Here is a 26743-nt window from a genome sequence, read left to right on the forward strand (position 1 = left end):
CCAGGAGCTAAGCTGGTGGGACATGGGGAGACTGGAGAGGGCAGGAGCCAGGGGAGCCCCATCCCCAGGGAAGAATAGGGCTCTGCAGGCTTTGGGTAGGGTCTGCCAGGGAAGGGGCCAGGGGAGGTGAGTCTGGGGCCACTCACCCTCCCATTCCAGCCTCCTCCCACACACACAGGTTTCTACCTCGGTCCCCCACCCCCTAGACCGTAGCACTCAGCATGGCCTCTGTCTCCGGCAGAATCTTGTTCTGGTTGGAGTCCAGGCCAAAGAACTTGACGCTGAGGCCGTCCACGGGGTGCAGGACGGGGACCAAGGTGATGCGGGGGAAGGTCCGCGTGGCCAGCTCAAAGCGGCTGGTGCTGGCCAGCTCCACCGCCAGCACCTTCAGGAACAGCTTGGCTAGGTGCTTGCCCAGGCAGGTCCGGACCCCGCCGCCGAATGGGAGGTAATGGAAGCGGCCGTCCTTGTCTTCGCTCCGTGCCTGACTGAAGCGGTCCGGGTCAAACACGTTCACGTCTTTGAACACAGGTGCCGTGTCATGGGTATCCCGGATGCTATACATGACACTCCAGCCTTTGGGGATCTGGAAACCCTGGAGCAACATGGGGGCCGGGAAGTGCAGTGGTGAGAGCCAGAGGAGGCCAGGAGAGGACCCAAGACTGCCTGTTCCCATTCCCAGATGTTCAAGACCTGCTTCTTGCTAGAGACACCCCGGGTACCCCAGGCCTGGCCAGCCTCCTATTTAATCACGTCAACTGCAATTACATATGAGACACCCAGGCTGGCTTCCTGGAATTCTGCATTTGGAGGCAGTCTCTGCCACCACCAAAAGACCCTGAAGTCCAGGACCACCTCCCTACCAGACTGAGGTACCCAAGGGAGGTCTTTCCCTCAGGCCGGCTGGGACCCCACACAGCCCACCCCAGCCCCCGGGGGCCCAGCCTCACATCCAGCTCGAAGGTCTGCAGCACGGTGCGGTAGCCTCCAGAGATGGGTGTGAAAAGGCGCATGACCTCCTTGATGACGCAGTCCAGGTAGCGCAGGCTGCTGAGTGTGTCCAGGCGCAGGGTGCCCTCGCAGGGGCAGCCGCCGCCATGCAGGATGCCCTGGGCCCGCAGCTCCTCCCGCAGCTTCTCCAGCACAGCCGGGTGCTTCAGCAGCTGCATGATGAGCGAGGTGCTGGCGCTGGCCGTGGTGGCGTAGGCCGCGAAGATCAGCTCCAGGGTCCCGTCCTGCGGCAGCAGAGAGGAGAAACGCTATTGGCCACATGGGGCCAGCCTACTGGAGCAGCTCCATCCTGCCAAGGTATCCATCTGCCCTGGGCCCTGCCTGCTTCCTGCTGCTGGTTTCACTTCTCTAAGCCTCACGTGCTAGAACCTCAGGACCGCTGTGGACAGGGGACTCACAGCTAGTCCCTGGCGAGGCAGAAGGCACTGCTGTGGCCAGGGCAGAAGCGCCAGTCTGTTGGTCCTGAGGGCAGGGCCACTTCTCACTCACCCCTGGGTTCCTGGGCTAGCCCTCAACAGTGCAGTGAGCTCACAGTAGAACAAGGACAGACCCCAGGGCTAAGAACTGTGGTGGAAAACAATTTCTAAACCATTCCCACTCCTAACCCCGGCTGCTTCCTCTACCCAGGAGAGAGATAGGTGGTCAGAGAGGCAGACAGCACCTGGAGGGAGCTGGAGCCATAGCCCTCAAGATCTGGAGGAGACTATAGTGGGAAGGCTGATGCACCGTGGCCTCAGAGGAACTGGGGGTCTCCAGGGCTCTCTGGGTAGCAGGATGCTGGGCCGTAGGGGTCCATGGAAAGGCTCCAGCCTGCCTGCTGATTCCCACACACACATTCTACAAATATGCTGGGCCCAGAGAGGGGATGAGGAGCCTGGGTCCCTTTGCCGTGTCCCTAAGACTTCTGTGAGATAGGAAGGTCATTGTGGCCTCTTCCTGGCTACCGGGAAATAAAGCTGGGACGAGAACATGGGGGAGCAAGGAGCATGACAACGGGGAGTCTCCGCTAAGTGTGGGTACCTGGCAAGGAGTGGGTGAGGTGTCTGGGGGCTTGGACTAAGGAGCCCCTCCTCAGGTGAGCATCCCCAGACAGGGCAGGTGGGAAGCCCTGCCTGGATTCCAGGTGAGTGCAGCCCAGCTGGGCTTGTCGTGTGGGACAGGGGAGAGCTGGGAAAGGCTTGAGGGGTTGGCGGAGGAGCTCAAGTCAGGCCCACATCTCCCCTGGGGCTGAGGCTGGCCTCAAAGCAAGTGGCCTGGCCTCTGGGCTTGAGTTTCTTTAGTCAGCCTCCCAGGGCAATTGGGACCAGGAGAAGAACCCAGGTGGTTAACCTGGTGGTGAAGGCCGTAGAGGAATCAGCAAGCAACTGACCCTGAGCCTGCTCTGAGGTCTACGGGCCAATTATCAGCACCCTCTTAAAAGCGGTAGATGTGACTGTGGGCAGAACCACCCCCGTGGACTGAGGTGCATAAGGCCCTGAGCTGTCTGCAGGGACCAGGGCAGAGGGGCGTGGACCCACTGCATCCCTCACAGCAGGGGTGGGCGGGGACCCAGCTCTACTCCAGGCTGAGCATCTTCCAGCCCAGGGGCAGCCCCAGAACAGAGCAGGTGTGCCTCCCACCCCACCTTCAGCTCCTGCATGGTCATCTCCTTCCCGTGCTCCTTGCTGCTCTCGATGAGGATGTCCAGCGCATCTGAGTAGTCCTTGCCCTGGGTGCACTGCAGCTTCTCTCGAATGGCCTTTTCCAGCCCCTTCTGCAGGATTTGCCGAGCCTGAATGCCCTGTGGGGAGATGAGGCTGTAAGCCGCAAGTAGGGGCAGGGCTCCCACCTGAGCCCCAGGGATGCTAGAGAAAGCTCCATTCCCCCTCCTGCTGACACTGTGTGTCTGGCTGCCTGGTACCCGTCTCCGTGGTCAGCACCCCCATTCTTTTGTTTTGTTTTGCTTTTGGTGGTACTGGGGTTCCTGGAAACCGTTCTACCTCCGGGCTACACTCCCAGTCACCTATATTTTTTTTTTGATATTTTTATTTGGAAACAGGGTCTCTTAAGCCAGCGTGGCTGGCTTGGAACCTGCGCGATCCTCCTGTCTCTGCCTCCCAAGCGCGGGGATTACAAGCGTGCACCACCACGCCTGGCTCCAGCACCCCCATTCTGAGGGTGGCCTCCAGACCCTGGGTGCTCACCCGCCGGTAGCCGCTGAAGGGCAAGTCGACAGGCAGGGAGAAGACATTCTCCACAAACTGCTGGTAGACCTCAAACAGGTGCCCGAGGTCCTCCTCGGGAATGCTGAAGCCCAGCAGCACGCGGATGGCCATGCGGAAGGTGAGCTTCTGCGCCTCCTGGTACACATTGATGGCCTCGGGCTGGCTGCTCCAGGCACGCAGTGTGTCCTGGATCACCAGCTGGATCTTAGGCAGGTAGCTCTCCAGGGCCTCGTGGCTGAAGATCTTGGAGAAGACCTGTAGGGTGAAAGGGCAGAGATGAGCTTAGCTCCTAAGCTGAATGGGCCCCTGCTCTGCCCAGGTAAGGCACAGATCCCATGATTGCAACCAGGGAGTACTCCATCAGTCCTCCTTCCCTTCCTCCCACCAAGCTCCCAGGGTCTCTAGATCCAGCCCCCTTGCAGTGTCTCCTACTCAGAACCCATCTTACTCATTGTGTCTGGGCAGGTTGGGCAGGGAGGGACAAGATTAAAACACAGTTCATAAGCAATGGCTCTCAAAGTCGAGGGACCTGTGTGGCGTGACTCACAGGGAAACCTGAGCAGTCATCTCCTTTCTTAGCCCCCATAAAAGTGCGTCTCCCTCCTAATGGCAAAGCTTTTGGGGTCCTTGCAGTCTGGCTGTCAACAAGGCTGGGAGGATGCCGCTGCCCTAGCCTTGGGGGGGGGGGCAAAACAAGGAGTTGAGTGGGGCTGGAGCTAGGAGGCTGCCATTTCATTGAGGAAGCCCACTCCCCAATTCCCAGGACCAAGGGCCGTGCCAGAAGTGGGGCTGCAGCGGGGGTGCCTGGACAGGAAAGAGGGAGGAAGGGAGGAAGGGAGGAAGGAAGCAGCTCTTTTACTCTACACTTCTGGAGGGCAGGAAAACCTAAGGCTAGCCTACAAGCAGGACTTCCTGGGAACCCAAACCATTTTCCACATGAAACAACCACTGGGCGAAGACCCTAGGGAGTTTAGTAACAAGGGTGACACAATTAAAACGCCTTCTGTGTGGCTGAGTCTGACGGGGCTGGGAGGAGATGGGGACAATGGCTTCTCATCTAAAAAGATCACAAAGAATAACAGAAGCCCTTTTAATTCCCTCCATCTTCCAAGACCCTCTTAGGTCGTCCAGGAGGCCTGTTTCCACCTCCCCAGCCATGTGCCCTCTGATTGGTTCGGCAGCCCTGCCCCCCAACCCCAGGGTGCAGGAGGGAGAGGAGACACTCATTGGGTTATTTACTGACAGCCTCTGGGTCTCACTTTTAACCAACAACCTCGATTCCCCCTAGGGCCGGAGCAGAAGGGGGTGGCCCACTGGAGCCAAAGGAAAGGTCGCTGGGGGATGGCAGAGAGGGGAGGGGCAGTGCAGAGGGAGAAGCCCCCACCGCCCCGTGCAAACCACACACACGCGTCCACCCTCCTCTCCTGCCCCCCAAACACAACCACCGCACAAACTGTAAATGTGAGAATTTCCCCTGCAGTCAGCTCGAGGAGGAAAAGGTAACATTTTCCTGGCCTGGGCCCTGCATGGCTAATGGGAGGGCTGGTTTGCAGAAATAACAGTGCTGGCCCTTCAGTGGCCCAGCCAGGCTCGCACAATAGCACTTTCATTCCGAAATTCCCGGTGGGCAGAGGGAGGCGGGGAGGGGGGGAGGCCAGCCAGGGGCAGAGAGGCCTGTGCTGTTTGGGGCCACTCCTGCTACAAAGGGCAGCTGAGAGGTAGGGGATGAAGACAGGAGGTTGCTGGGCCCGCTCCCATCTGCACAGGTCACTCGCGTCTTGCCCAGTTTCAAGGAATCCAGAGAATTTTCAGGGGGCCCAGAGGGTTTGGATAAAGGCAATACTGTGTGTCTGGGGGTCTCTCACCCTGATGTCCTTGGGATTCCAGGCCCAGCCTTTAGTCAGGGGTCCCAAGGAGTGAGAATGGGAAGTGCCCCAACTCCCAACACAGTCCTACTAAGGGCTCTTAAAACCAGGTTAGAGGCTTGGCGTGGTGGCGCATGCTTGTAATCTCAGCATTTGGGAGGCTGAGACAGGAAGATCATGGTTTGCAGACAGCCTCAGCTACTGAGCAAAGACCCTTGCAACTCAGTGAGACCCTGTTTCAAAATAAAGAATAAAAAATAAGGCTGGGGGTGTAGCTCGGAGGTAGAATGCCCCTGGGTTCCATCCTCAGTACCACAAAAAAAAAAAAAAAAAAAAAAAAAAGGTGACAGACCATGCATGCGGGAGGAGAAAGTGCTGCACAGGAGCTGGGCAGGCTCATCAGAGAAGACAGGGAGACAGAAAGATAGCTTTGCCCTGTAGGCAGAAGGAGGGCAGGAGGCCACACTGCCCAGTGACGGCCAGTCCAAAGCCAACTAGGAACACTGCCATAGAGGGAACAAGTCTGAGTAGGAGGATAGCCAGGGTCTCCATCGTGCAGGAGACCTAGGCCCAGAGCATGGGGGGGCAGGGCAGAGGCCACACTCAGCAGGACCAGGCAGAGTCAAAGCCACTGGGAGAGAGAGAGGGCACCCAGAGACCTTTTTAACCAGGGATCATCCACCAACTTACTATGTGACTATGGCCAAATCACCCACCCCTGGACCTCAGTTTCCTCGTCTGCATAACAGTGAGGCTGAACCAGGCAGTCTCTGGGGCTCCTAGTAACCCACAGAGCACCTGAGCACCTCTATCCCTGTGCCAAGTAGATGTTAATTCCCTCCAATGCTCAAACTACGTGGAGAGTGCCTGCCAGGCCCCCAGTCACACACCCAACCTGGGCTACAGTGGCCTGGGAGGGGCCTTTCCAGGGCTCCCAAAGGGAAAGAGCTTGGGACCTCCACCACACCCTGTGGAGTGGCCATAGGAGACCACGGATCAGTCCTGTCGGCCTTTAGGTTACATTCCCTGCGCCCTCTAGCGATGGCCGACTGAATCACGTCTTCTCTGGCTCTGGGGCCCAGAAGACAGAGGACCCAGAGAGAGAGAGGGATCTGGGTGTAAAGCAAAAGACTCCCAGACAGGGGCTTCACACTTGACCCCAAGTAGGAAGAGGTTCTGAGCAAGGCCAAGATCCTCCTGCCACCCTGCACCTGCCTGCCCCTGAAGCAGGGGTCCCAAAAAAGAGCCAAAGACAGTACTAGAGCTCCCTGTCAGGTCAGCCTCTGACTTCTGGGGCTCAGTTTCCCCACTGATCTTACGAGGGGCCCAACTGGATGTTCCAAGGACTCTTCCTGCCCAGCTAACTGTTGATATCCTCAGAACCCGCCTAAGGCGGAGACACTACCCAAAGGAGAAGCCACACAAAGGCAGGCACAGGCTCTCCAGCCCTGGGCAGGCTTTGCGCAGAGGTCACCCAGTCTATGCCTCTGTCTCTGGCCCAGCAGCTCACAGGCACAGGGGCCTCTCAGGCGCTGGGAAGACTCCAAGGTTCCATCTCTGGGTCCGTGCCCAGGGTTAACAACGCAGGCACTTCCCAAAGCCAGGGCAGTCCAGAAACCACCGCCCACCACAAAGGCCAGGCGGAGGCGGGCAGAGGTGCCGGCCAGGGCAGAGGGCGGGTTGGGTCTGAGGCTGCCGCCTGCCGGGGTCAGGACTGGGGCACACTGGGAAGGTGCCCGGGAGTGGCTCAGTGTGAAAAGAGGAAGGGTTCCGGCCCCCAGAACAGAGTGCCCTGACCACAGGCGTCGTGGGAGCCAGGCCTGCTTTGCTTTCCTCCAGGGCTTCCCTTGGAACTCCCAAAAATGAGCCAAGAATGCCGGACAAGTCACCGAGAACCAGCCCGGGCCCAGGCAGAGCCCTCCAATGGGAGCCCCAGGTATGCACTATGCACCAGGGTTGGTGCCAGGGGAGGGCAATGGCAGAGGGTCCCAGAACCCCGAGGAACTCCCATCCGGGGGCATCCCAGGGGGTAAGGACAGGACAAAGGAGGGGCTCCTTAGATTGGCCCTTCAACCCTCATCAGTGCCCCCAAAACTCAAGAAGCTCAGGGGCCCACATCCTGGGTTCTCTCCCTGATTCCACAGCAAGGGTCTGGGGTACCACCGGGGCCTGCCAAGGCTCAAATTCCCTCTAATGGTTCCTATAAATGTCTTCTCCTCTGTGCCAGGCCATCTTACCCCTCCCTCGTCTCATCTGGTGCTCCTGGGAAGAGGGTATCCCTGTGAACCTCCACAGCCCCAGGTGGCCAGATAACCTCTCCCTCAGCTGCTGGAAGCTGTGGATGGACGGACAAATGGACAGGAGCCGGGGAAGGAGCCCACTGCCCGATCATTGACTCAGACGGGGAGGAATGGAAGTGGCAGCCCAGGAGGGTGGGGGCCTGGGCAGGCCACCCAGCCAAGCCAAGCCACCGGGTTGTGGCCTGTGGAGGGGAAAGAATAACAGAAGCAGACAGCCACTGCAGCAGAGGCAGGACAGGGATGACGCGAAGGTGTGTGGTTCATATTCAAGCCAGGACAGGGAGAAGAGAAGAGTCACCCTCCCCCACCTGCATTTCCACTAAGCCTTGGCCAGTGCCTCTGGCTGGGAGGGGAGGTCCTTGCAACCCCCTCCCCAGCCCTTGCTTGCACCCATGGGAACAGAGTGCCTGTCCCCTCTGCGACTCTAGCTCTGATGTCTTAGCCCACTGCCCTAACTCTTCCTCAAGGAACGTAGTGGGGGAGGAGAGGAAGCACTGTCAAATACCGGCTGAGCCCCCTAATTGGAAAGGACTGCCCAGTGGACTGTACCCTCCCCTAGCCACAGCAAAACCCCCCTGGAAAGCTGAGGCCCAGAGGGAAAAGGGCTTCCCAAGTTCCGGGTGCAGAGTGCAACTGGCCACACCCAGTAGGGTCCCTGTCGCCCCTGCCTCCCACCACTCCAAAATCATCCAGCTGCCCTCTACCAGCACTGGTAGGCTCTGAACTTCTCTGAGTCCTGAAAGGGATGCTCTGCTGTGGCCAAAATTGATTCTAGGGGGAAGTCCAGCCATTCTGACTATTCTAGGTAGCTCTGGCCCCTGGAGTTTCTTCCTTTAGGTCTGAGGAACCCAGGATGGATACAAGGGCACAGGGAGCTCAGGGCCTGAGCAGACCCCAGCCAAGCCTCCCCACTCCCCATCAAAGCTGCATTTGTCTTCCAAGGCTGGGAGAGTAATCAGCACCACAGCCTTGGACCCCTCCCCACCCTGGGAGAAGGACACAGAAAGAAAAGGGAACAGGAGGGGGGCCCACAACTAGCCCATCCACCCACCCACTGGCACAGGGATGCAAAGGGAGTCACCGCTGCCAGATACCCTGGAGGCCGTCAGTGAGCTTCCTCCCCACACTGACCTTCAGAGAGATCCGCTCCTGCAGCCCGCCCCCTCAGCAGCCCGGCATCCCTGCTGCCGGTGGGACAGTAGCTTTTGGGTGAAGGACTTCAGCTGCCAGAACAAAGGCCTGTGCCAATGCTGGTGGGGGAGAGCTCCCAGCAGCTGGACTGCCTGGAGGTGCCACCTGCCTTCCTTCTAATCAAGCTGGCACTTCTGCCCTGAGCTGAGCCTGGTGGACACCAGTGAGCAGCCAGGGACCCTGCACTGGGGCAAAAGCCTCCTAAAGCATGAGGCTGGTGCCCCCCCCAACCCTGCAACCACGGACACTTTGGGCTTTGCCTTCCTGTTGGGGCACCCCCTCGCTTGCTGCCCCAACATAAATCCCAGGACTGAGATTCTGAGAAGAGTGTAGTGACCTTGAGTCTGACCTCCACCCTCTCTCCAGGATGGGGCCCCAAGGCCCAGTCAGTGAAGGACAGGTAGGCAGGAATTCCTGATCCCTACCTCCACGCCTGTCCCCCTACCTCAGCTTCAGGCCAGAAAGCCCTGTAGACAGAGGCCTGGCTGGGAGAGACAAGAAGAGTATTCCTGGGGTTTCCCTAGCCTGGGGTCTCCAAGGCTCAGTGCAGCCCTAGGGATGCTCTCCAAGTCTCCTAAGGGTATCTCAGGGCCATTGCCTGGGGTACACTGACTTCATTAGTCTAGGTGTGAAGAGGTCCAGCCCTGCCTCCAAAATAAAAGAGGAGATGCCCAATGCTGCTGTGTGGGGTTGGGCATTAGAGGCATTCAGAGCTATCCCCCAACTCCTCTATGGTTCTGAAAACCCTCTCACCCCACCTTCCCAACCAGGCTCCATCTACCCTTCTATGGCAATACCCTGCCCCCCCAAGCTCCATCAGGACAGGTTGGGGGAGGGGTGCCAAGGGAGGAGGGAGGAAGCCCAAGATCCTGGCTGGATACAGGCCTGGCTGCCATGAGTGCTGCTGTTAGACTGGGCAAGACTTTCTGGACTCTCTCTCCCTGGCAACCCACCCCTGCTGGCCCTAGACCACCAGAGCAGCCAGGGCAAACAGCTGGAATGCAGCGATGGCAGTGAGGAGCGCCCTCCCTGCACATCTGGCCAGACCTCCCAGAGAAGGGGTGGGCCACCAGACCCAATGGAAACAGTGACGCGTCTAGTTCCCTGCCAGCCGGGCGGCACACCTGGGCCCCACTTCCTGCACATACATCCTAACCAGACCAGACCGGGGCCCCTCAGCCCGCTCTCCAGGCAGGTCCCTGACTACAGTGAGGGCTGGATACGGCAGGGCACTGTGAGTGGCACCCAGCAGCCCTCGCCCTGGTAACTTGGTGCCATCCAGGCCTTGGGTCCCAAAGACTGGCCAGTCTCTCCAGGACAACATGGTGCCCAGAAATAAGGCCTCTGAATGGTCTTTTCTTACCCCTCCTCCTGGGATCTCCTTGGTGAGGGTAAGGATCAAGTCTCCTGATTCTCTGCACCTAACCCCAGGCCTTCTGCACAGTTCAGGAAAGTCAGGTGCGTGGCTCTTAATCAGGGAGATTCTGGAGGAAGGATCCTTTCATCCAGCTGACTATTCCTACAACCAGCCCACACACATGCCGCACAGCAAGAACAGAACCAGTGCACCTGCTTGTGGCTCTCACGCCTCTGTCAGGATGAACTTGCTTCTAGGGACCATGAGCTTCTACTCCAATAAGCAAGCACACCAGGTGCTCAGTAGAGGGAGACCAGGAATCCCTCATCCCAGGTCCTTAGTTCCTGGCTCCATGGAGAGTGCCGCCCTATTCTTCTCTCTTCCTGCTCTAAGTATCCCTTAGATACTTAGATATCCCACTGTTCCTCTGTGCTGTCTGCTTGCCTCCCAGTGGCCAGTTCAGGCCAAAACCTTGCCCTTTCCAAGACAGGTCCTCCTTAGGACACACCTGGAGGCTCAAGGCCAAGTCAGGCAGAAAGTAGATGGGATACTTAGAGCAGGAAGAGAGAAGACAACAACCTCATCCCAAAGGCTGCAGCACCCCCACAGCCTCTCACTGGTCTTGACCAAGTCTCTGGTTTCCCCCCAGCACCCTGCCCCCCACCCCAGCATCTGTCCTGAGCCACTGGTAGGACTTGGTGATGACGGCTCTGCCCTGCCTTTTCTTTGCTGCTGGAGCTGGTTCAAATATCATTCAGTCTAAGTTTCAGTGTCTCCTTCTGCAATAAAGTGTGAGGAGGAAACCGGGAAGCAGCCATATCTTTGGGGCTGTGTGTGCTCTCCTCGCAAGCTGGAATGGGGCTTTGGTGGAGTCCCGGACACTCAGGGAGGAAAAAAAGCAATAGTGTCCAACACTTTTGAAAAGCCCTCATTCCTAAGACTATGGCCCCTCCCCCTTTCCGCCGCTCCCTAGAACACCTCCCCCATTAGTCCCCAAGCTGCAGTTAACTGCTTCCAGCTCTTACGGAGGCAGATGGGACAGATGCCTTTGGGAGCTCCCTTCCAGATCCTAAAATACATGTTTTATCAGGGGATTCGCGGGGACCCGCTCGCCAGACTCCGCTGTTTGATTTTTCCTTCTTTTGTCTGCCACGGAGAATCACCTTCACGGGCGGTTCAGAGACCATCAAATATTGTGGCGTGCGTCGGCGAGTACAGCACAGCGCTCCACATTCACCGAGACCACCTTGCACAGACTCCTGGTGGAGAGGGTTGTCCCCTCCCTCCCCGTTCCCCACCACTCCTTGGGGAGAGGAGAGGGCGCCTCTGGCTTTTCTTAGGGTTCCAAACCTGGGTGAGTCCTCTGACCCAATGGAAAAAACGGAGTGGGGGAGCCACGCTGCCTCCCTTCTGGCGGCTCCAAGCCCACAGCCCGGCGCCCCGCCCGCCCGCTCCCGGCTCAGCTTTCGGGTTACTGCAGTTCAAACCGCACGTGCCGCCCGCGCTCCGAGCCCCGGCGGCTGCGGCGGCGCAGCGCTGGGAGGGGGCGGGGAGCTTGCTGCGTGCGCGCTGGCTCGCCTCCTCCGCGCCTCTTCCAGTCGCTCGGGAAATCCACAGGATAAACACTCACTTTCTCTTCCTCCTTAAGGGCGATGGGTGCACTTTGATCCTCGGCCCGCGCCTCCGCCGCCCACCCCGCCGCCCTTCCCCCACTGCCCAGCCGGTGCTCAGCAGAACCCAAAGCTCTCCGCATCTCTCCCTGGCAAGGCACGCCAACCTTTGCCTGCCAGGTGCCCCCAGCTCCCCCGGCACACTGTCGCCTTCTGAGCAACACGTGGCTGGAAGGCTCGGTGTGATTGTGGAATGACCAGTCCTCGCTGTTCCCCGGGGTGGGGGGGAAGTGGAGAAAAGCGAGCGCAGACCCACAGGCCCTCTAGAACCCATCCTTTTCCAGTTCTGTGGAGCGCGGCCTGGACCCGCGCTGTACACTCCAGACTCCGCGCTTCCAGGCATTGTCCAAACCGCCCGCAACCAAGCCCGGGGTGGGCCTGGTGGCCTATTCCGGCCCTGGGAGCCGTCCAGGCCGAGTACTGCGGGGTCCCCAGCACCGTTCCGTTCGCAACGGGGAGCGCAAATTCGAGCGAGGAGATTCCCCAAGCTCTGCGAACTCCTTGCCGCGGGAGGGGCGCGGGAGAAAGGGGCCAGAGGGCTTACCTTGCGCTTGTTGCGATGGATGTCGCCGATGGAGTTGGCCACCGTGTTGGGGCCCAGCAGCATGCGCGTGCTGCGCGGCCACTCGGTGCTCACGAGGTGGTGCTCGCCCATCAGGATCTTGCGCACGTTCTCGGCGCCGGTCACCCGGATCAGCGGGCGCCCCAGCAAGTGTGTCTTGAACACGTTGCCATACTTCTCCCTCCGCGACGACTGGAAGCCGGAGCCCTGTGAGAGCCACACCGGAGACCTCCCTTAGGGCTCGGAGGGCCTGGGAGGCCGAAGCGGGGGTGCCCCAGGCCCTGCCCCTCCCCCAACACACACCCACAGACACGCACGCAGGTTTTATTTTTCATAGCGTGTACGAGAGCTGGGGAGTAGGGCCTAGAGGATCATAAATAACGCGAGGAGGCGGGAGGCCCGGGGCGCCCCTGGGAGGCTGGATTTTAGTAATGGCTTTAGGGAGGGAAAAGGTACCCGGACGGCTGGACCTGAAGCTAAAGCCTCCGCCTCCAGCTCCTCACCCCCTCACCCCCGGCTCGGGAGCCTCTCGGAATAAATATTTCCAGGCTTCGGGCCACGGGCTGGCGAGACCCCGCGGGGTGGCCGCAGGCCAAAGATTATTTATAGCGGTGAGCGGTCGGTGCCCGGAGGCAGTCACTCGAGATGGGGGTTGGCGTTTCCGCAGTTCTCCGGTGTGGCCCGCGCGGGGACCCCGCGGCCCTCCGCGAGCTCTCTCTGCTGGGTGGGGTCATGGGCCGAGAGCGGCGACTTTCCGAATGCATTTTGCTCTGGAAATAACTGAGACTGACTTTCGTCGCCGCCCTGGAGTTTGGAACCCGAGCGCGGACGCAGGCGCTTCCCGCGGGGTGGGGTGGGACCGGGCGGGGCGACCCGTGCAGGTAACCGGATCCCTGGCGGCGGCGGCGGCCGAGCCCGGGCCGGCCCTGCGCCCCGCGCGCGGGGACCTGGCCGGGGCGGGGGCGTCCGGCTCACCTTTGACGTCGGCACCCGCCACCCCAGCCCAGGTTAACCCTTCTCCTGCCAGGACCGGGCCGAGTGAAAGGGGAGGGGCGCCACCTGTCCATTCTCCCCAGGCCCATGGCCTGCGGCTCGAGACCCTCCCGGGTCCTGCCCCCTAATTCTGCGCCCCCTTCCCCGGGCTGGCCCCCTTTCCTCATTTTCCTTTCTTTCACGGAAAACTACTCTCCAGTTAGAGGTGTACACACCCCAGCACAGCGAAAAGTGACTCTGCAGAACCTGGATTCCTAATCACTTTTCCACATGCGTCTCGGGCCCCCGCGCGCGACAGGGAGCGAGCCGGGAGCTCTGGAGTCGCCAGGAGGGGGCCGGGCCGGGGACGCCGCCCTGCTCCGGGGCTGGAGGGTCGAGGAGAGCCCCCCCACACACACCAGCACCGCCGCGGCGAAGCCGTCGGAGGCGGCACTACGCCTTTAAGAAATGTCAAGGCGGAGGTGGGGTTTGGCCGCGGGGGTGACGAGTGGGGTTCCCTGCCTCCGTCTGCTGCGCCGGCTCCCTCGCTCCGTCTGACTTTCTCCTCTCCTTCTTTTCCTCTGTTTTTCTTTTCTTTCGACAGAAAAGTTGGGTTGTGAATTTTCCGAGGTCGCCGTCGCCTCCCCCCACCCCCGCCTCTGATCTGCCTAACTATAATTAAAGTGCGTTTTTTGTGGCATTAATAAAGAGTTATTTGTCCGCCGTTTCCACGGTCTTCACAAAGAGGACTTTCATAGGGGCGGCCTCTCAGGCCGCGAGTCCAATTTATACAAAAATGTTGTATTTTTAGCCCTGGGCTCTGTTTAGATGGCGCTCAGTGGAAACGGAGAGCCCTTGGCGGTCCCCCCGTAAAATCTGATAAATGACTCCGAAAAAAAAAAAAAAAAAAGCTCTGGGATTCAGAGGTCTCGCATTAACTCCTTCTGCACTCCTCAATGCGCACCCCCCCAGCCCTCCCCTCGGGATCTGGGGCCTGGGGCGCAGGGATGGAGAGGTGCAGGTCTCCCCATCCCCAACTTCCCTGTACGCAGACCCCCAGGTGGGATTCGGAAAAAAGGTCAAGGGGCCATGGACGGGGGGGGGCGGGGGGGCTAAAAGGTCAGAAAACGGGATAGGGGTAGCGGTAAGAGACCGCGGATTCGCAGGTTGGCTCTATCAAGGTTGGAGACCTTGTCCTTTTGAGTTATTTTATTTTCTAAAATTGCGGCCCAAAGCCCGGACCACCACCGCAGGTAACTCTTCAAGTGTGGTGGCCAGGGGGAGGCTGCGGGGATTTCTCGAGGGGGATAGCCCAATTGGCTGAAGTGAACCCCACCCCACTGGACCAGCACCTCCAAAGGAATCTAGACCGGCTCTGAGACAAGTAAAGACCCCAAGGCAGAGGACACTCTCGCCCCCCCCCAGCCCTCCGCTGTCACTTAGCCCCGGGCGGGGCAAGGCGGGCACGAGTGTGTGTGCGCGCGTGCGCGTGCGAGGCTTGCACGCGTCTGTTAATTTCAAGCCAAGCTTTCACACCTCTAAGCCCGCAGGTCCCCGCGCTCACCTTTCTTTTCGCTTCAATTCTCCGGGTACCCGGGCTGTCTGTGTCAGGATACCCGGGCTTCCCCGAACGCCCATTAGCACCCAAAGGACAAACCTGTGGACCCGCCTAGACTCAAACACACCTCCTGCGGTTACCCACTCCCGGGGGGGGGGGCAATGAAAAAACCTGGTGTGTATCAAATTGCAAACGCGATTGTCTAGCATTTGAGGAGGTTAACTCCAGGTCAATCTCCCCATCACCTACCTGGGTCTGGTCCCGACGCTCCCCACCCTCATTAACACCAGCGGGGTGGAATTGTGTGGCATCTAACAGCAAGCATCATTCATATATATTCTCTCTCTCTCTCTCTCTCTCTCTCTCTCTCTCTCTCTCTCTCTCTCTCTCTCCCACCTCTCCCGCGCTGCAGATTTTCTCCTGTTAAACTGACCCCACCCAATGAGCAAATAGACCCTTTTCCCCGAAAGCCCGGAGGCCCGGAGTCTCTGGCCTCACATTTTCTTCCTCGGGTACCTTCTTCCTCCCTACCACAAACCACACAAACTTGCGAGGACCGCGGGCCGGGGCAGCCGTACCTGGCGCAGCGGGCTAGGCGGCGGGAACACAGCCCTGGTCTTAGAGGGGCGCGGGCAAGCTGCTCTTAGCCCCCTTCCCCTCTCCGGGCTGTTTCTGGCTCTAGGCGGCACCGTTAAAACCCAGGACGCCGCGGGCGCCCGGATCCCGGGGCGCAAAGGGAGGCGAAAGCTGCGCCTGCCCCGACGCCGCTCCGGACGCGCGCGCGAGGAGCCCCCGAGGCTCTCGGTGCGGCCCTGGCCGGCCGCCCGGCCCGCCCGCGGCCCTGGCGGGTCCTCTGCACCGGGGCACCGGCGCCACGAGTTCCCGAGCCTCGCCGCGGGCGGGCCGGGGAAGCCCTGGCGGCGCGGGCGGCGCGCAGGGAAGGGGCGGGCCCGGCGCCCTCCGCCCGCCCGCGGCTCGGGCAGCCCGCGCTCCAGCTAGCGGACCCGAGAGCCGCCGAGCCAGCGCGCCCTTACCTGTAGCAGCCAGTGGCCGGTCTCTCCGATGAGCGGGAAGCCCATGGAGCCCTTGGGGATGGGCAGCTTGCAGCTCTTGTCGCGGGTAGCCGCCCAGCGCAACTGCCACAGCTGCTGCGACACGGCCAGCAGCAGCGTCACCGACACCAGGCACGCGGCGAGGGTGGCCAGCGCCGACACCAGCTCCAAGCCCTCAAAGAGCATGTTGGCCGCCGCTCGGGGGATTGGCTGTGCCGGCCGCGGCGGGGGAGGGGAGGGCCGGGCGCGCGGGGGAGGGGAGGCTGCGGCCGGGGGTCCCGGCACCTCGGGCAGAAGCAGCCCAGGAGGAAGGGGCCGAGGGAAGGGAATTGGAGGCTGCAAGGGGAGCGGAGAGAGGGAGGGGAAAATGCCAGAGAGAGAGAGAGAGAGAGAGAGAAGAAGAAGAAGAAGAAGAAGAAGAAGAAGAAGAAGAAGAAGAAGAAGAAGAAGAAGAAGAAGAAGAAGAAGAAGAAGTGGAGGAGGAGGAGGAGGAGGAGGAGGAGGAGGAGGAGGAGGAGGAGGAGGAGGAGGAAGACACCAGGCCACTCGGGGTGCAACTTTGTTTTTTGTTTGTTTGTTTGTTCCTTTACAGCGGGCTTAGGGGCGGCTAGGGGGGCGATGAGATGAAGTCGTGGGTCCAGCTGGTGGATTTGCGCTCTTCGCAACCATCACACTCGGAAAACTTTGGAAAACTTTGTCCAGCAGGAGCCTCTCTCTCTCTCTCTCTCTCGTAAACCCCTTTCCCTGCTTGGAAAAAAAGAGAGAAAAAGGAGAAGAAGAAGAAGAAGAAGAAGAAGAAGAAGAAGAAGAAGAAGAAGAAGAAGAAGAAGAAGAAGAAGAAGAAGAAGAAGAAGAAGAAGAAGAAGGCAGAGAGAAGGTAGCGGAGGAAAAGTGCGATCGACTTATTAAAAGTACTCCCCCAAAATTTCTAGGTGGAAAAAAGTGGGGGAGATTCTGAATTCAAAAATTCTAACGAACCCAGAAAACTTTGGGGGATGAAGGGAGAAGGCTGCCCCGCGGAGGCGAGCGGCGAGGCCGAGCCGGCGTCCCCGGGCCCCCGGCGGCGAGCCGGAGCCCCGAGCCCCGGGCGCCCCGAGGCGGGAGCGGAGCCGGAGGCCGGGACGGGACGGGACGCAGCCGGCGACAGCCCCGGGCGGGCGCTGGGGCGGCGGCGGCGGCGGCGGCGGGAGGGGTGCGGCGGGGTGGGGTTGGGGGAGGAGGTGGAAAGCCCGAGCTGGGCTATTGAATCAATTAAGAAAGGCAGTCGGTCCGGGGACGCGGTCTCTCGGCTCTGGAGTTGGTCGCTGCTGGGGAAAGAAGAAAGGAAGGCAAAAGGGGATGAAAGGGGGGGAAGGCAGGAAGCAGGGTTTCAGGGCTGGTGGTTTTAAAAGCGTCTCTCAATGTGAATTTGAAGTCAAAGCGAGACGGTGCGTGTGTTTATATAGAGGCGGGAGGCTGCCCGGGAGCGCCCCGCCAGCACCCCCCACCCGCGCGCGCTCACAAAGCCGGAGGCGTGGTGAGGGGCCGGGCCGCGGCCGCGTGGGGCTCGCCCGCCCCGCCCCGCCCCGCGCCCGGACCCACTTGTGGCCGCCGCAGGATCAAACTCAGTTCACCTCTCGCCGCCTCTTCCTTCTCGCTCGCGCTTCGCGGAGCCCGGCACCTACAGACGGACGAGAGGAGACTCGCGCGCGCACACGCGCACGCACACACACACACACACACACACACACACACACACACACACACTCGGTGCGCGCTCGCTTAGTGCCCGCTCGGCTGCGGGGCCACTTCCCTCCCACTTTCCCCCTCCTCCCGCTTCAGGCAGCTCCGCGTGCGCCCCGGAGTCTTGGCGGGACCACCCCTTCGGCTGCGGGGTGCCACAAGCTCTTCAACCTGTGTCTAGGGTCTCGGGCTCCTACGTCCTGGGGCCACTCTGAATCTCTCTACCCTGGATCACCATCCCTGCATCCGCAAACCTCAGATGCTGTGGCTGCTTCTCTCCGAGTAGGTCCTACCCTACTGGACCCAGAGGTGCCCCTGTCCGCGTGCGCGTCCCGGGATGCTGATGCTGCAGCCCCTCCTCTCCGACACCTCAAGACACCCCCCCCACACACACACACACGCGTTTTTAGGCTCCCCAGAAGCCATTACTGGTTCAGGCCACTGTCCCGCGCCAGGGACGGCTACTGCGGTCCTGGCCCCTGGAGGCGGGAGGAGTCGGATACAAGCGTTCATTGATACAATAAGTAAATAAACACCCCGGATGAACGCAGCAGCCACCTTCTCAGCTCCGGCCGCAGAGGGCCCGGCGCGCGTGCCTGGGCGAGTTGTGCGTGTGGCCCGGGGCCGCACCTGTGTGCGCGAGTGTGCCAGCCCTGCGTCGACCCGACGCCGGTGGAGCGAGGCGGTTTCTGCAGGTTTCTGTCCTCTCTGGAGCTGTTACGTGTGTCTGTGCGTCCATGCATCTGTCTGTTATCTGGCCTCCTCTTGAGAACCTGGAGCTATACACACCAACCCCAGCATCTGTCCGGCGTGTGACCGGCTCTCCCTCTCCTGTGCGTCCTGTTCCCCCAGCCCCCGGGTGTCTATCTTTCGCTTTGGAACTCCCTGAGCAACACTAGACATCTCACCTTGAGGGTGGTGTGCGTGTAAACGAAACTACACTCCCCTTTTAACATCTCTCTTGCAGCCAGTATGCAGGCTGCTTCAGTTTCTAGAAAAGAATGCCCTGAGCGCATAGGATGCGCGCCGGCGGTGTCCCTCGCTGAGTGAGCGCTTCAGCGATAGAGGCAGCCCGCAGATTTCTCCACGCTGGGCTTTTGCTGCTACTGCTGGGTCAGCTCGGCTCTCACTCTCTGCCCTGGAACCCCACCTGGTGGACTGTTTTCGTACTACAGATCCGGGAGAAGCAACGTTTGCTCCCCCACTGGTGATTGCCTTTCCTAGTGAGATCAGACCCAAAAGCGCAGAAATTGCTCCAGCATCAGTGCCCCGAGACTCCCAGGGCAGGGACACACGGGCTACCTGGGGGCAGGGGCACTCACGAAGTCCCTGTCAAGACCACAGTGTCCCTGGAGATAGCTGCCAGTGCCCTTCACCTGGAGGTTGGGGAAGTCCATCAAATCAGGACTGGGCAAGCCGGTAGCAGAGAGGCCAGCACTATCCCATAGCCCTGCAGAGGGTGAAGCTGGGGTAAAATGGAGGTAGAGGAGGTTGTCGAGGCTTTGCTCTTTTGAAGAGTCCCAGCACTAGGGTGAGGTGGTGGCATGGTTAAAGGGATGCTTGGTGAACCCATCTGCAGGGACATTCTCCATGGAGGAATGGACACAAGAAAAGATGCAAATAGAGGCACCAGAAACACTGAGCACACACTAAGACAGGAGCACAGAGGACATGCGTCCACAGCCCTGTAGCACCTGCCTCCCATCTTCCAACCCAGTGTCAGGAGGCGTCCGCTCTGCCAGGATGAAAGCCCCAGTGGTCTCCACATGTCTGCTGCCTTAGCCCCCCTCCCTTGCCCCCCGGGGATGGAGATGGCTTCTGTGCTCATTCATCTTCCGCTGTCTGACCTCTCTTCCGGTTCAGGTGTGGCATGGGAGTTGGGAAGGGGACATGGGGAAGAAATTGGATTTTTCTTATTGCCCAGCTGCCAATGGGGGTCCTGAGGAATGTCCACAGGGACTCACAGTCCCGCAGACATAGTTGCTGAATATCCTAATTGGAACCATAGCTCTGCTCAAGCCCAAAAGAGTACTTAGGGGAAAGGAGTGGGAAGTCATGGTGCTCTGGTTCTATAAGATTTCCCGGAGGCTTGTGCAGGAGAAATGCTGGGACCACGAAGCAGGCTTGTGAAGAGGGTGGCCAGGACAGAGGAAAGCCAGCCACCATCTCTGCTGTCATCCCACCAGAGGATCGTCTTCCATCAGCTTCGGGTAGACCTCTGACGTGGTCCCAGCCTGGGCCCTGACCTACACTTCAGTCTTATCTAATCTTGTCCCAAAGCAGGTCGCTGAGCCTATCCCAGACTGACCCTTAACCCTGGACACAGATTGATTCTATCTGAACTCCAGATTGAATCCCAATCCCAACAAGCATCACCTGGGCCCACTGTGGTTACCAAATGTAACTAGTTCCTTGTGCACTGTCCTGAAGCCGAGGTTCAGCTTAACCTATGAGAATCTAGAAGCAGGAATAAACTCTAGGTACGAATATTTCTCTCACTTTTGCCTTAGAATGATCTGCCGATTTCCCTGCAAACATTCTTCTCTCCCCCAGGCTACTATAGCTAATAACACAGGAACTCCTTGGCACCCCCACCCCACAACCCTTTTCCTGGCCCAGCATGTGCCCCAGGGCTTCAGCTTTTGCCTGCATTTCTGTTAAGCCGGGACTAGGGCTTGCCTCACAGGTCTCTGGAGCCTTTCGGACACTTAGAAGTAAGTTAGAGCAGACTGGGAGATCAGTCAGGGGTGTTGCTTCAAGTCTGGACAAAATTTGCAGTCCTTGGCAGAAGGAACTGGGAGGATATGAGGGACAGGCCACAGAATGGAATATGTGCAGGATGCAGTCCTCCTGGGTTCAGAAAGCAACGGTGCACAGGGAAAGGTCTGACTAGAGCCCCCTCCTCACTGTGGCATAAAGCTGCCCAGGGCTGCGATCTGCCCTAGACTTTCTCTGCCTAAAGGAACAAAGATATTGCTCCTTCCAAGTCCCTTTCATGTGTGCCGTCCTGTAGCCAAGGAATCTCTTCCATAGCTACTATGTGGTTTCATCTGCACACACGACTGCGAGGTAACAGATACTGTTCTTCGATATCAGATTTTCATTTTACTTCTTGTACTGATGGAAAATCTCGGGACAAGTCCCACCTCCGCGTTCCGCATCCCCTCTGTTTCCAGCTCTTCCCTTTCCCAACAACCAGAGCACATCTCCAGGAGCTGGAGACCTTGCCCCTCCGGCAGCAGCCCCGCCTTTGTAATGCCTGTGCTTGTGAGGCTGGAACAGACCCCAGAGGGAGCTGACCACTTTACACTCAATGATTCTGTATAGTGTGGGCTCTGAATTTTTTTCAATTGATGCTTATTCATTTCCCCCCTAAAACCACCTCTCATTTCTCCAGCCAGAGCCAAACAGAAGGGGGAGGGTGACCCAAGATTAAGGGGGGAGGCCCGTGTGTCCAGAGTCCAGAGAGACTAGGCTGCCAGTGCATAGACAGTTGAGCTGTACACAGGGTCCGAAGACATTCCCATGGGGTCTCCAACTCAGCCGAAGGCAGTTTATGCTGGGGACAAAGCCCTCGACAACTCAGCCCTCAGCTCCTCCTCACCCTCCCCAGGGCCTCAGGCTCCTTTCATTTCATTCTAAGCCCCCACCCCTGTCTCCTGCCTGACAGTGGAGTGGCCATTGCTCCAACAGCCCTAGGCCAGCAGGTCCTGCCCGGACCCTTCTCCAGAGCCAGAATAGAAATGGCTACTCCCGCAGCTCAGGGCCCCAGACACTCATCCAGGCCTCCGTTGCTCCCACTCCGCGCCCTCCCTCCAGAACAGACGCCACCAGGCCACCAGTAGTCCTCCAGCGCCCAATCCTCAAGGACAGTTTGGAGGACACTCGGGACTGTGCCTTGGCTACCGGGAGAGGGCCAGGCCCCTGCTGTCCAGGCTGGATGGGGCGGGGGCAGCGGTCCACTTCCCCAGCCCGGCTGGAGTCTCCTCAGTGCCACCGCCTGCCTTTCTCCAGCCTGCTGGAGCTAAACCCTCCTCCCTGCCCCCCCTGGCTTTTGCAGCTTCAGGGGCTCTTAGGCTGTTGAGAGAACTGACTGACCCCTTCCAAACTACTGTCTGCCGGAACCCCACCCTGCCCACCCCTGTCTTTGGAGCTACTATTCTGCCCTTTGCAAGGCTCCTAAATCCAAAGCTGGATTGTGGAGTCTGTATCTTCTCTTCTTAAGGCCTTCCTTCTTGTACTTCATGCCTCAGTGAGACTGCTCCCACCCACCTCACACCCAGGTGTCTTCAGATTTTTTTTTTTTTTAAGATAACAACCCTGGCCCGAGCAGCTCTACCTGGAAGAGCCAGATGCAGACATGACCTGGCTTCTCATTCCTGGCCCCTCAGAGAGGACCGGCGAGGAGACGGCCCCTCACACACCCCTCTGTAGGCCTCTGGAAAGGGGGCGATCTTAGGGAAAGAAGTTTCCTTTGCCAGAATATGGATCAAGCCTCCCTCCATAATCATCGCAGCAATCTCAGCTTCAGACACCCATCACAGAAGGAATCTTTTTCAAGAAGTAGAAATACCCCTGTCCGCCCCTGCCGAAGCCCCCAGCCCTAGCCCTGCTCCTCCCACCGAACACCAACCCCACCCAAAGCAACCCGAAAGGGACTTGCCTATGGAAGGGACGAGGAACGCAGCTGACGGCTGTGTCCAAATCAGCACTGCCTGGAAAAGAGTAGCCTGCCGGGTGGCGAAGGGACACCGGCAGTGCCCCAAGCTGGCTGTGGCTGGCAGGGACACTGCCGCAGCGATGGCGTTCCCTCAGGCCCAGGGAGCCAAGAGCCCTTTATAGCCTGAAACCTGCCCTGGCACCGCCCACTGGGCGCTTGCGAAAAGGGCCCGCAACCAGGGGAGTCGCTAGGAGCTGGGAGGGCATCCGTCCCAGGACCCCAAGGCCGGGCCCCACGCACAAGAGTCTGGGATTCACCCTCCTCCCACCCCAGGCAGCTCTATGTCCTGGTATGTGTGTGTGTCAGACAGTTGTGTGTGTGTGTGTGTGTGTGTGTGTGTGTGTGTGTGCTTGCGCGTGCGCTTGTGCTTAAACGTCCATTCAAAGACCTCAGGTCTCTTTCCCTCATCCTCTTTCTTTGCAGTAACAGTTTTTGAAAGGATGGGGAGAGCAGTGCGTTTCTGCTCAGTTTATCAAATTACACTCAGTGACAAAGGACTGAAGTGCATTTTCTTGAAGGCTTGACAATTGGGATCCAGGAAGAAAAAAGAAAGGCACAGCAGAGAACCCAGAGCCTTTGTGGGCAGTGAAGCACCCACTGACGGGAGGGCGGGGTGAGGCCGGGTGGCTCTGAGTGAATTTGTCCTCACGATGTCGCTTGCTGTTAAAAACTGCTTCCCCTGCCCTCCGCCCAAGCTGCAGAAACCCCACAGATCCCAGAAATTGCAAGACTTGATTTTTAAAAGGAACACTCTTCATTTTCGCATGGGCCAAATAAGATAGGCTGGAGCCTGGCCGCCTCCCTTCAGGGCTCTCAGGCCCCCGAGTCCCCTTCCCAGCCCCCCATTGCAAGGGAGCCCCTCTCAGGAGGGTGCAGTGCTCTGCGCCCCACCGCGGAGTGGCCCACCCCGCAGCTTCTCCTTGGCAGGGATGAGGTGAGCTTCTCCCTGCCCGGTCACAGCTGTGTCCTGCCCCTGAGTACCGAGGATAGTTGGGTGGAGGAGGATGGACAGACAGACTGGGCCTAGGCAGGGAGGAGAGAGCCTGGACACTGGACTACTTATCGCAAAGGCTTCCATTTCTTGAGGGTCAGAGGACAGGGCAGCAACTTAAGTCACCAGCCTCGGGTGCCAAAGAACAATCCTGGGAGGAAAAATATCTCCTTCTCCAGAACTTGGGGATGATGCCAGAAACAAGTCTGTCCTTCCTTCCCATTCCCCTGGCTTCGGTTCCGAAGTTCCCAGCAGGTAAGCCAGCCAGCTGGCCGGCAGCCTGGCCCAGAGCTAACCCGAGGATCTAGCTGGTAGGGCGCCGCATCCCAAGTTCAACATGCCACCAGGTTGCTTCTTCCTACCTGTGACCTTGACTCCTGCAGACTCCCTTCCAGAAGGAGTTGCAGAGGCCACCTGGCTGCCCACCTGAGCTTCTACCGCCTTCCTACCCACCCCCCATGCCAGCTCCGAACCCATCCGAGGTCTTCATGCCGCAGCTTTAGCTCATTTTCTCCCCAGGCATGGATGGGTATTGTAGCCAAAGATAAGAGGAACCACTCCCGGTGAAAGCCCCCTCCCGTGGCTGTTTTGAGGGAAGGGCTACTCTGGCTCACAGCTGGCCCCTATGCTGCTCAGGAGGACTGCAGCCCCCTGACACATTTTCTCCACCAGCAACCCCACCAACACTCTTCTTCCTCTTTAACCCAGCTTCAGTACACGGTCCCTCACCCTCGAACCCCGGCGACAAGATTGCCACCTGGAATCCCTTCCTTGTGGAAAATCTGAAGCACCCTGGGCCTTCTCCTTATATTTTCTCTCAATTGGCTTCATTCCTTCTTCACTGCCCTGCTATTCCAAATCCATCCACTTTTCCTGCTTGCAAACAGGCAGGGCCGTCTTGGTAGCTGAGAACGAGGGCTCTGGAGCCCTCAGGTCCTGGGCTCAAAATCTGCTCTGCCACTTTCTGGCTTGAGCAATATACTCTGCCTGTCTAGACCTCCGAGGCTTCTCCAGTGTGAACAGTGCATGAGAAGAGGGGGAGGCTGGAGGCAGGGAGGCCTGATGGGAGACTGTTTTGATAACTCAAGTCATCATCATAGTCTTCTTCATTTCTGGAATAATAACAAATTAATATAACTAATACTAAGTTAGCACTTGCTATGTGCTAGGCATTATGAAGCACATATAAACATGTCTTATTTCATGTAACCCTCATAGCAACCCCAGGAGGTGAAGAGGATCATCTTTACTTTGCAGAGAGAGAGAGAGAGAGAGAGAGAGAGAGAGAGAGAGAGAGAGAGAAAGAAGAAGAAGAAGAAGAAGAAGAAGAAGAAGAAGAAGGAGGAGGAGGAGGAGGAGGAGGAGGAGGAGGAGGAGGAGGAGGAGGAAGAGGAGGAGGAGGAGGAAGAGGAGGAGGAGGAGGAGGAGGAAGAGGAGGAGGAGGAGGAAAAAGAAGGAGGAGGAGGAGGAGAACAAGAAGAAAAGAGAAGAGAAGGAATATCTGAGGTGCCAAGCAGCTCAACAATGGGTCCCAGGGATTTTGGCTGCCCTGCGGGTGAGGTGTGATCTCCTCTAGAACACAAACCCAGGGGTCCTGAATTGGATCCTGAGCCTGTGACCCAGCAGACTGCAGATCAAGCCAAGCCCGCAGCAGTAAGGATGGGGTGGCCAGGCACACACGGGCTTGACAGTGTTTAGAGCTGGAATCTAGGGTGGACACGTGGAGGGATGGGGATGGGGTTCCAGTTGGAGAACTGGGTGCTGGGTGACAAGGGAGTCTGAGCTGGGGTGCTCAAGAGAAGGACGACAGTTGGAGGTACTCAAGAGAAGATTCTGAGCGTGGCCCAGGGCATGGTAGACCAGGTGGTAGGTCCGCCCCCGTGGAGCTGCCTGGTGGCAGGTGGATATTTAGAGGCCTAAATATGAGCGATCTGGGCTGGAGAGAGAGGGATTTAGATATCATCTGTAGTAAAAGACACAGGAGGGGAGAAGCCTACACAGAAAGAAAAGCAGGTCTAGGATAGAACCCCAAGGAACACTTGCTTTGGGGTAGAGGAGAGGAAAGGGTTTGGGAAAGAGGGACCCTCTTTCTCTTCCCCTGATACATGCCCCAGTTAACCTCACTTGAGACTGATGATTTTTTGTTTGTTTCCCCTCAGCAAGAATCTCAGAGGTCAGCAATCTTACCCCCTTCACAACCTAAGGCCACATGCACACACACACACACACACACACGCGCGCGCGTGCACACGCATGCACCCCCCTATATGCTTGTGGACACACAAATGCTTCCTGACCTATGGACTCCCATTAGTAGTATCCTTTATCCAGCCACCGTTTTTAGGGTTAATTTGGCATCCTGTTTTTGCACATAAAGCCATCTGTTCCACTGAGGGTCCTCTGGCCACCACACAGTGGCACAAACGCTTGGGGCACCTCCCACGTGGTTACGGGTCTTGTTCACCGCAGTGTCCCCAGATGCCTCTCTCTCATCCAGCGGAGCTCCAGCGTGGCAAGGAGACCGCTCTCTGCCTATAGCCTTCTCTCTATGCTGGAGCTGAGACAGCCAGGGGACCTGTGGGGACAGGGCGTGTGGGCATCCAGCAAGGTCAAAGAAGGGCTAAACCCAAGCGCTCACACAAAGCCTGCGAGGGGATGGAGAATGGGGAAAACTTGGGAAGCAAACCAGAGAATGAGCAGGGAGAAAGGAGTCTTGGCCCAGGGAAGTTGGCGATGCTTCTCTACTGATGGATGTGCATGCTCCCACCCCGCAGATGTTCCTCTACCTGCTAAGAGAGCCCACATCCTCTGCCCAAGATACGCGCGTGCGCACACCATGCCCAATCCTCTCCCATTCTCCATGCGCTAGTTTCAGGGCTGAGCTTATGGCCCTGGGCTTTTGCCTGCAGAAGGAGGGCCATCTGATGGTCTCAGCGCCTTAGTTCCTGGATGAGCAGTGACTGCCTTGGCTGCAGCATGGGGGACACCACACAGGAGCTTGGATGGAGAGAGGAAAGCCCGTTGGGGGTGGAAAAGGAGACAGGCAGAGAGGGGCTTCTCAGAGAGATCAGCACCAAAGTAAAAAGGGAACCTGCATGGTACTGTGCCTGGGCCCCGGATCCGGGATTCCAGCTCTGAGCAGCCCCTGTGCTCAGAAAGGACCTAAGCTCATCACTGATCTCTCTGAATCATGCTACCAGGATTTCTTCCACTCTTCTATCTCCATTTCCACCTCTGCCTGGTCTCTCTCAACCCAGGGGACTGACTGTCCATGGCTTGAGGGGAATGTGGGAGAGACATCTGGCCAGACCCCCACGCACCACATAATCAGGCAACTCAACTTGGGCCAAGAAGGGGCTGGGATCCACACAGCAGCATCTGTCACTTACCTGCTCTACGGGTCAGTCACTTCCTTTCTCTGAAGTTCAATTTTCATACGAAAACGGGGAGACTAAGGTTCGGTGTGCTGGACGATTGGCAGTATGAGGATCATAAAAGGAGACGATCCATGGCTCTAGCAGGGACAGATCCACCTTGGAGCTGAAGAAGCTGAAACCTTAGGGCCTCT

General features: G+C 58.6%; 1 protein-coding gene across 2 annotated transcripts; it reads right to left on the reverse strand.

Annotated features, from left to right (window-relative positions):
• Positions 1-202: 202 nt before the first annotated feature.
• On the reverse strand, positions 203-15928 carry CYP26B1 (cytochrome P450 family 26 subfamily B member 1; the record flags this gene model as incomplete). 2 transcript variants are annotated; one of them, XM_080711309.1, is made up of 6 exons in its annotated part: positions 203-595; positions 951-1235; positions 2636-2791; positions 3195-3470; positions 12143-12367; positions 15725-15928. In XM_080711309.1, 6 exons carry the CDS (start codon positions 15926-15928, stop codon positions 203-205), a joined length of 1539 nt encoding a protein of 512 aa, XP_080567435.1. The 2 variants fall into 2 exon arrangements, with proteins under 2 accessions (XP_080567435.1, XP_080567436.1); XM_080711310.1 differs by lacking the exon at positions 12143-12367.
• Between the last annotated feature and the right edge of the window lie 10815 nt (positions 15929-26743).

This window comes from Muscardinus avellanarius (genome assembly GCF_963383645.1).
Source record: "Muscardinus avellanarius genome assembly, chromosome: 15".
In the NCBI taxonomy this organism is placed as follows: Eukaryota; Metazoa; Chordata; class Mammalia; order Rodentia; family Gliridae; genus Muscardinus; species Muscardinus avellanarius.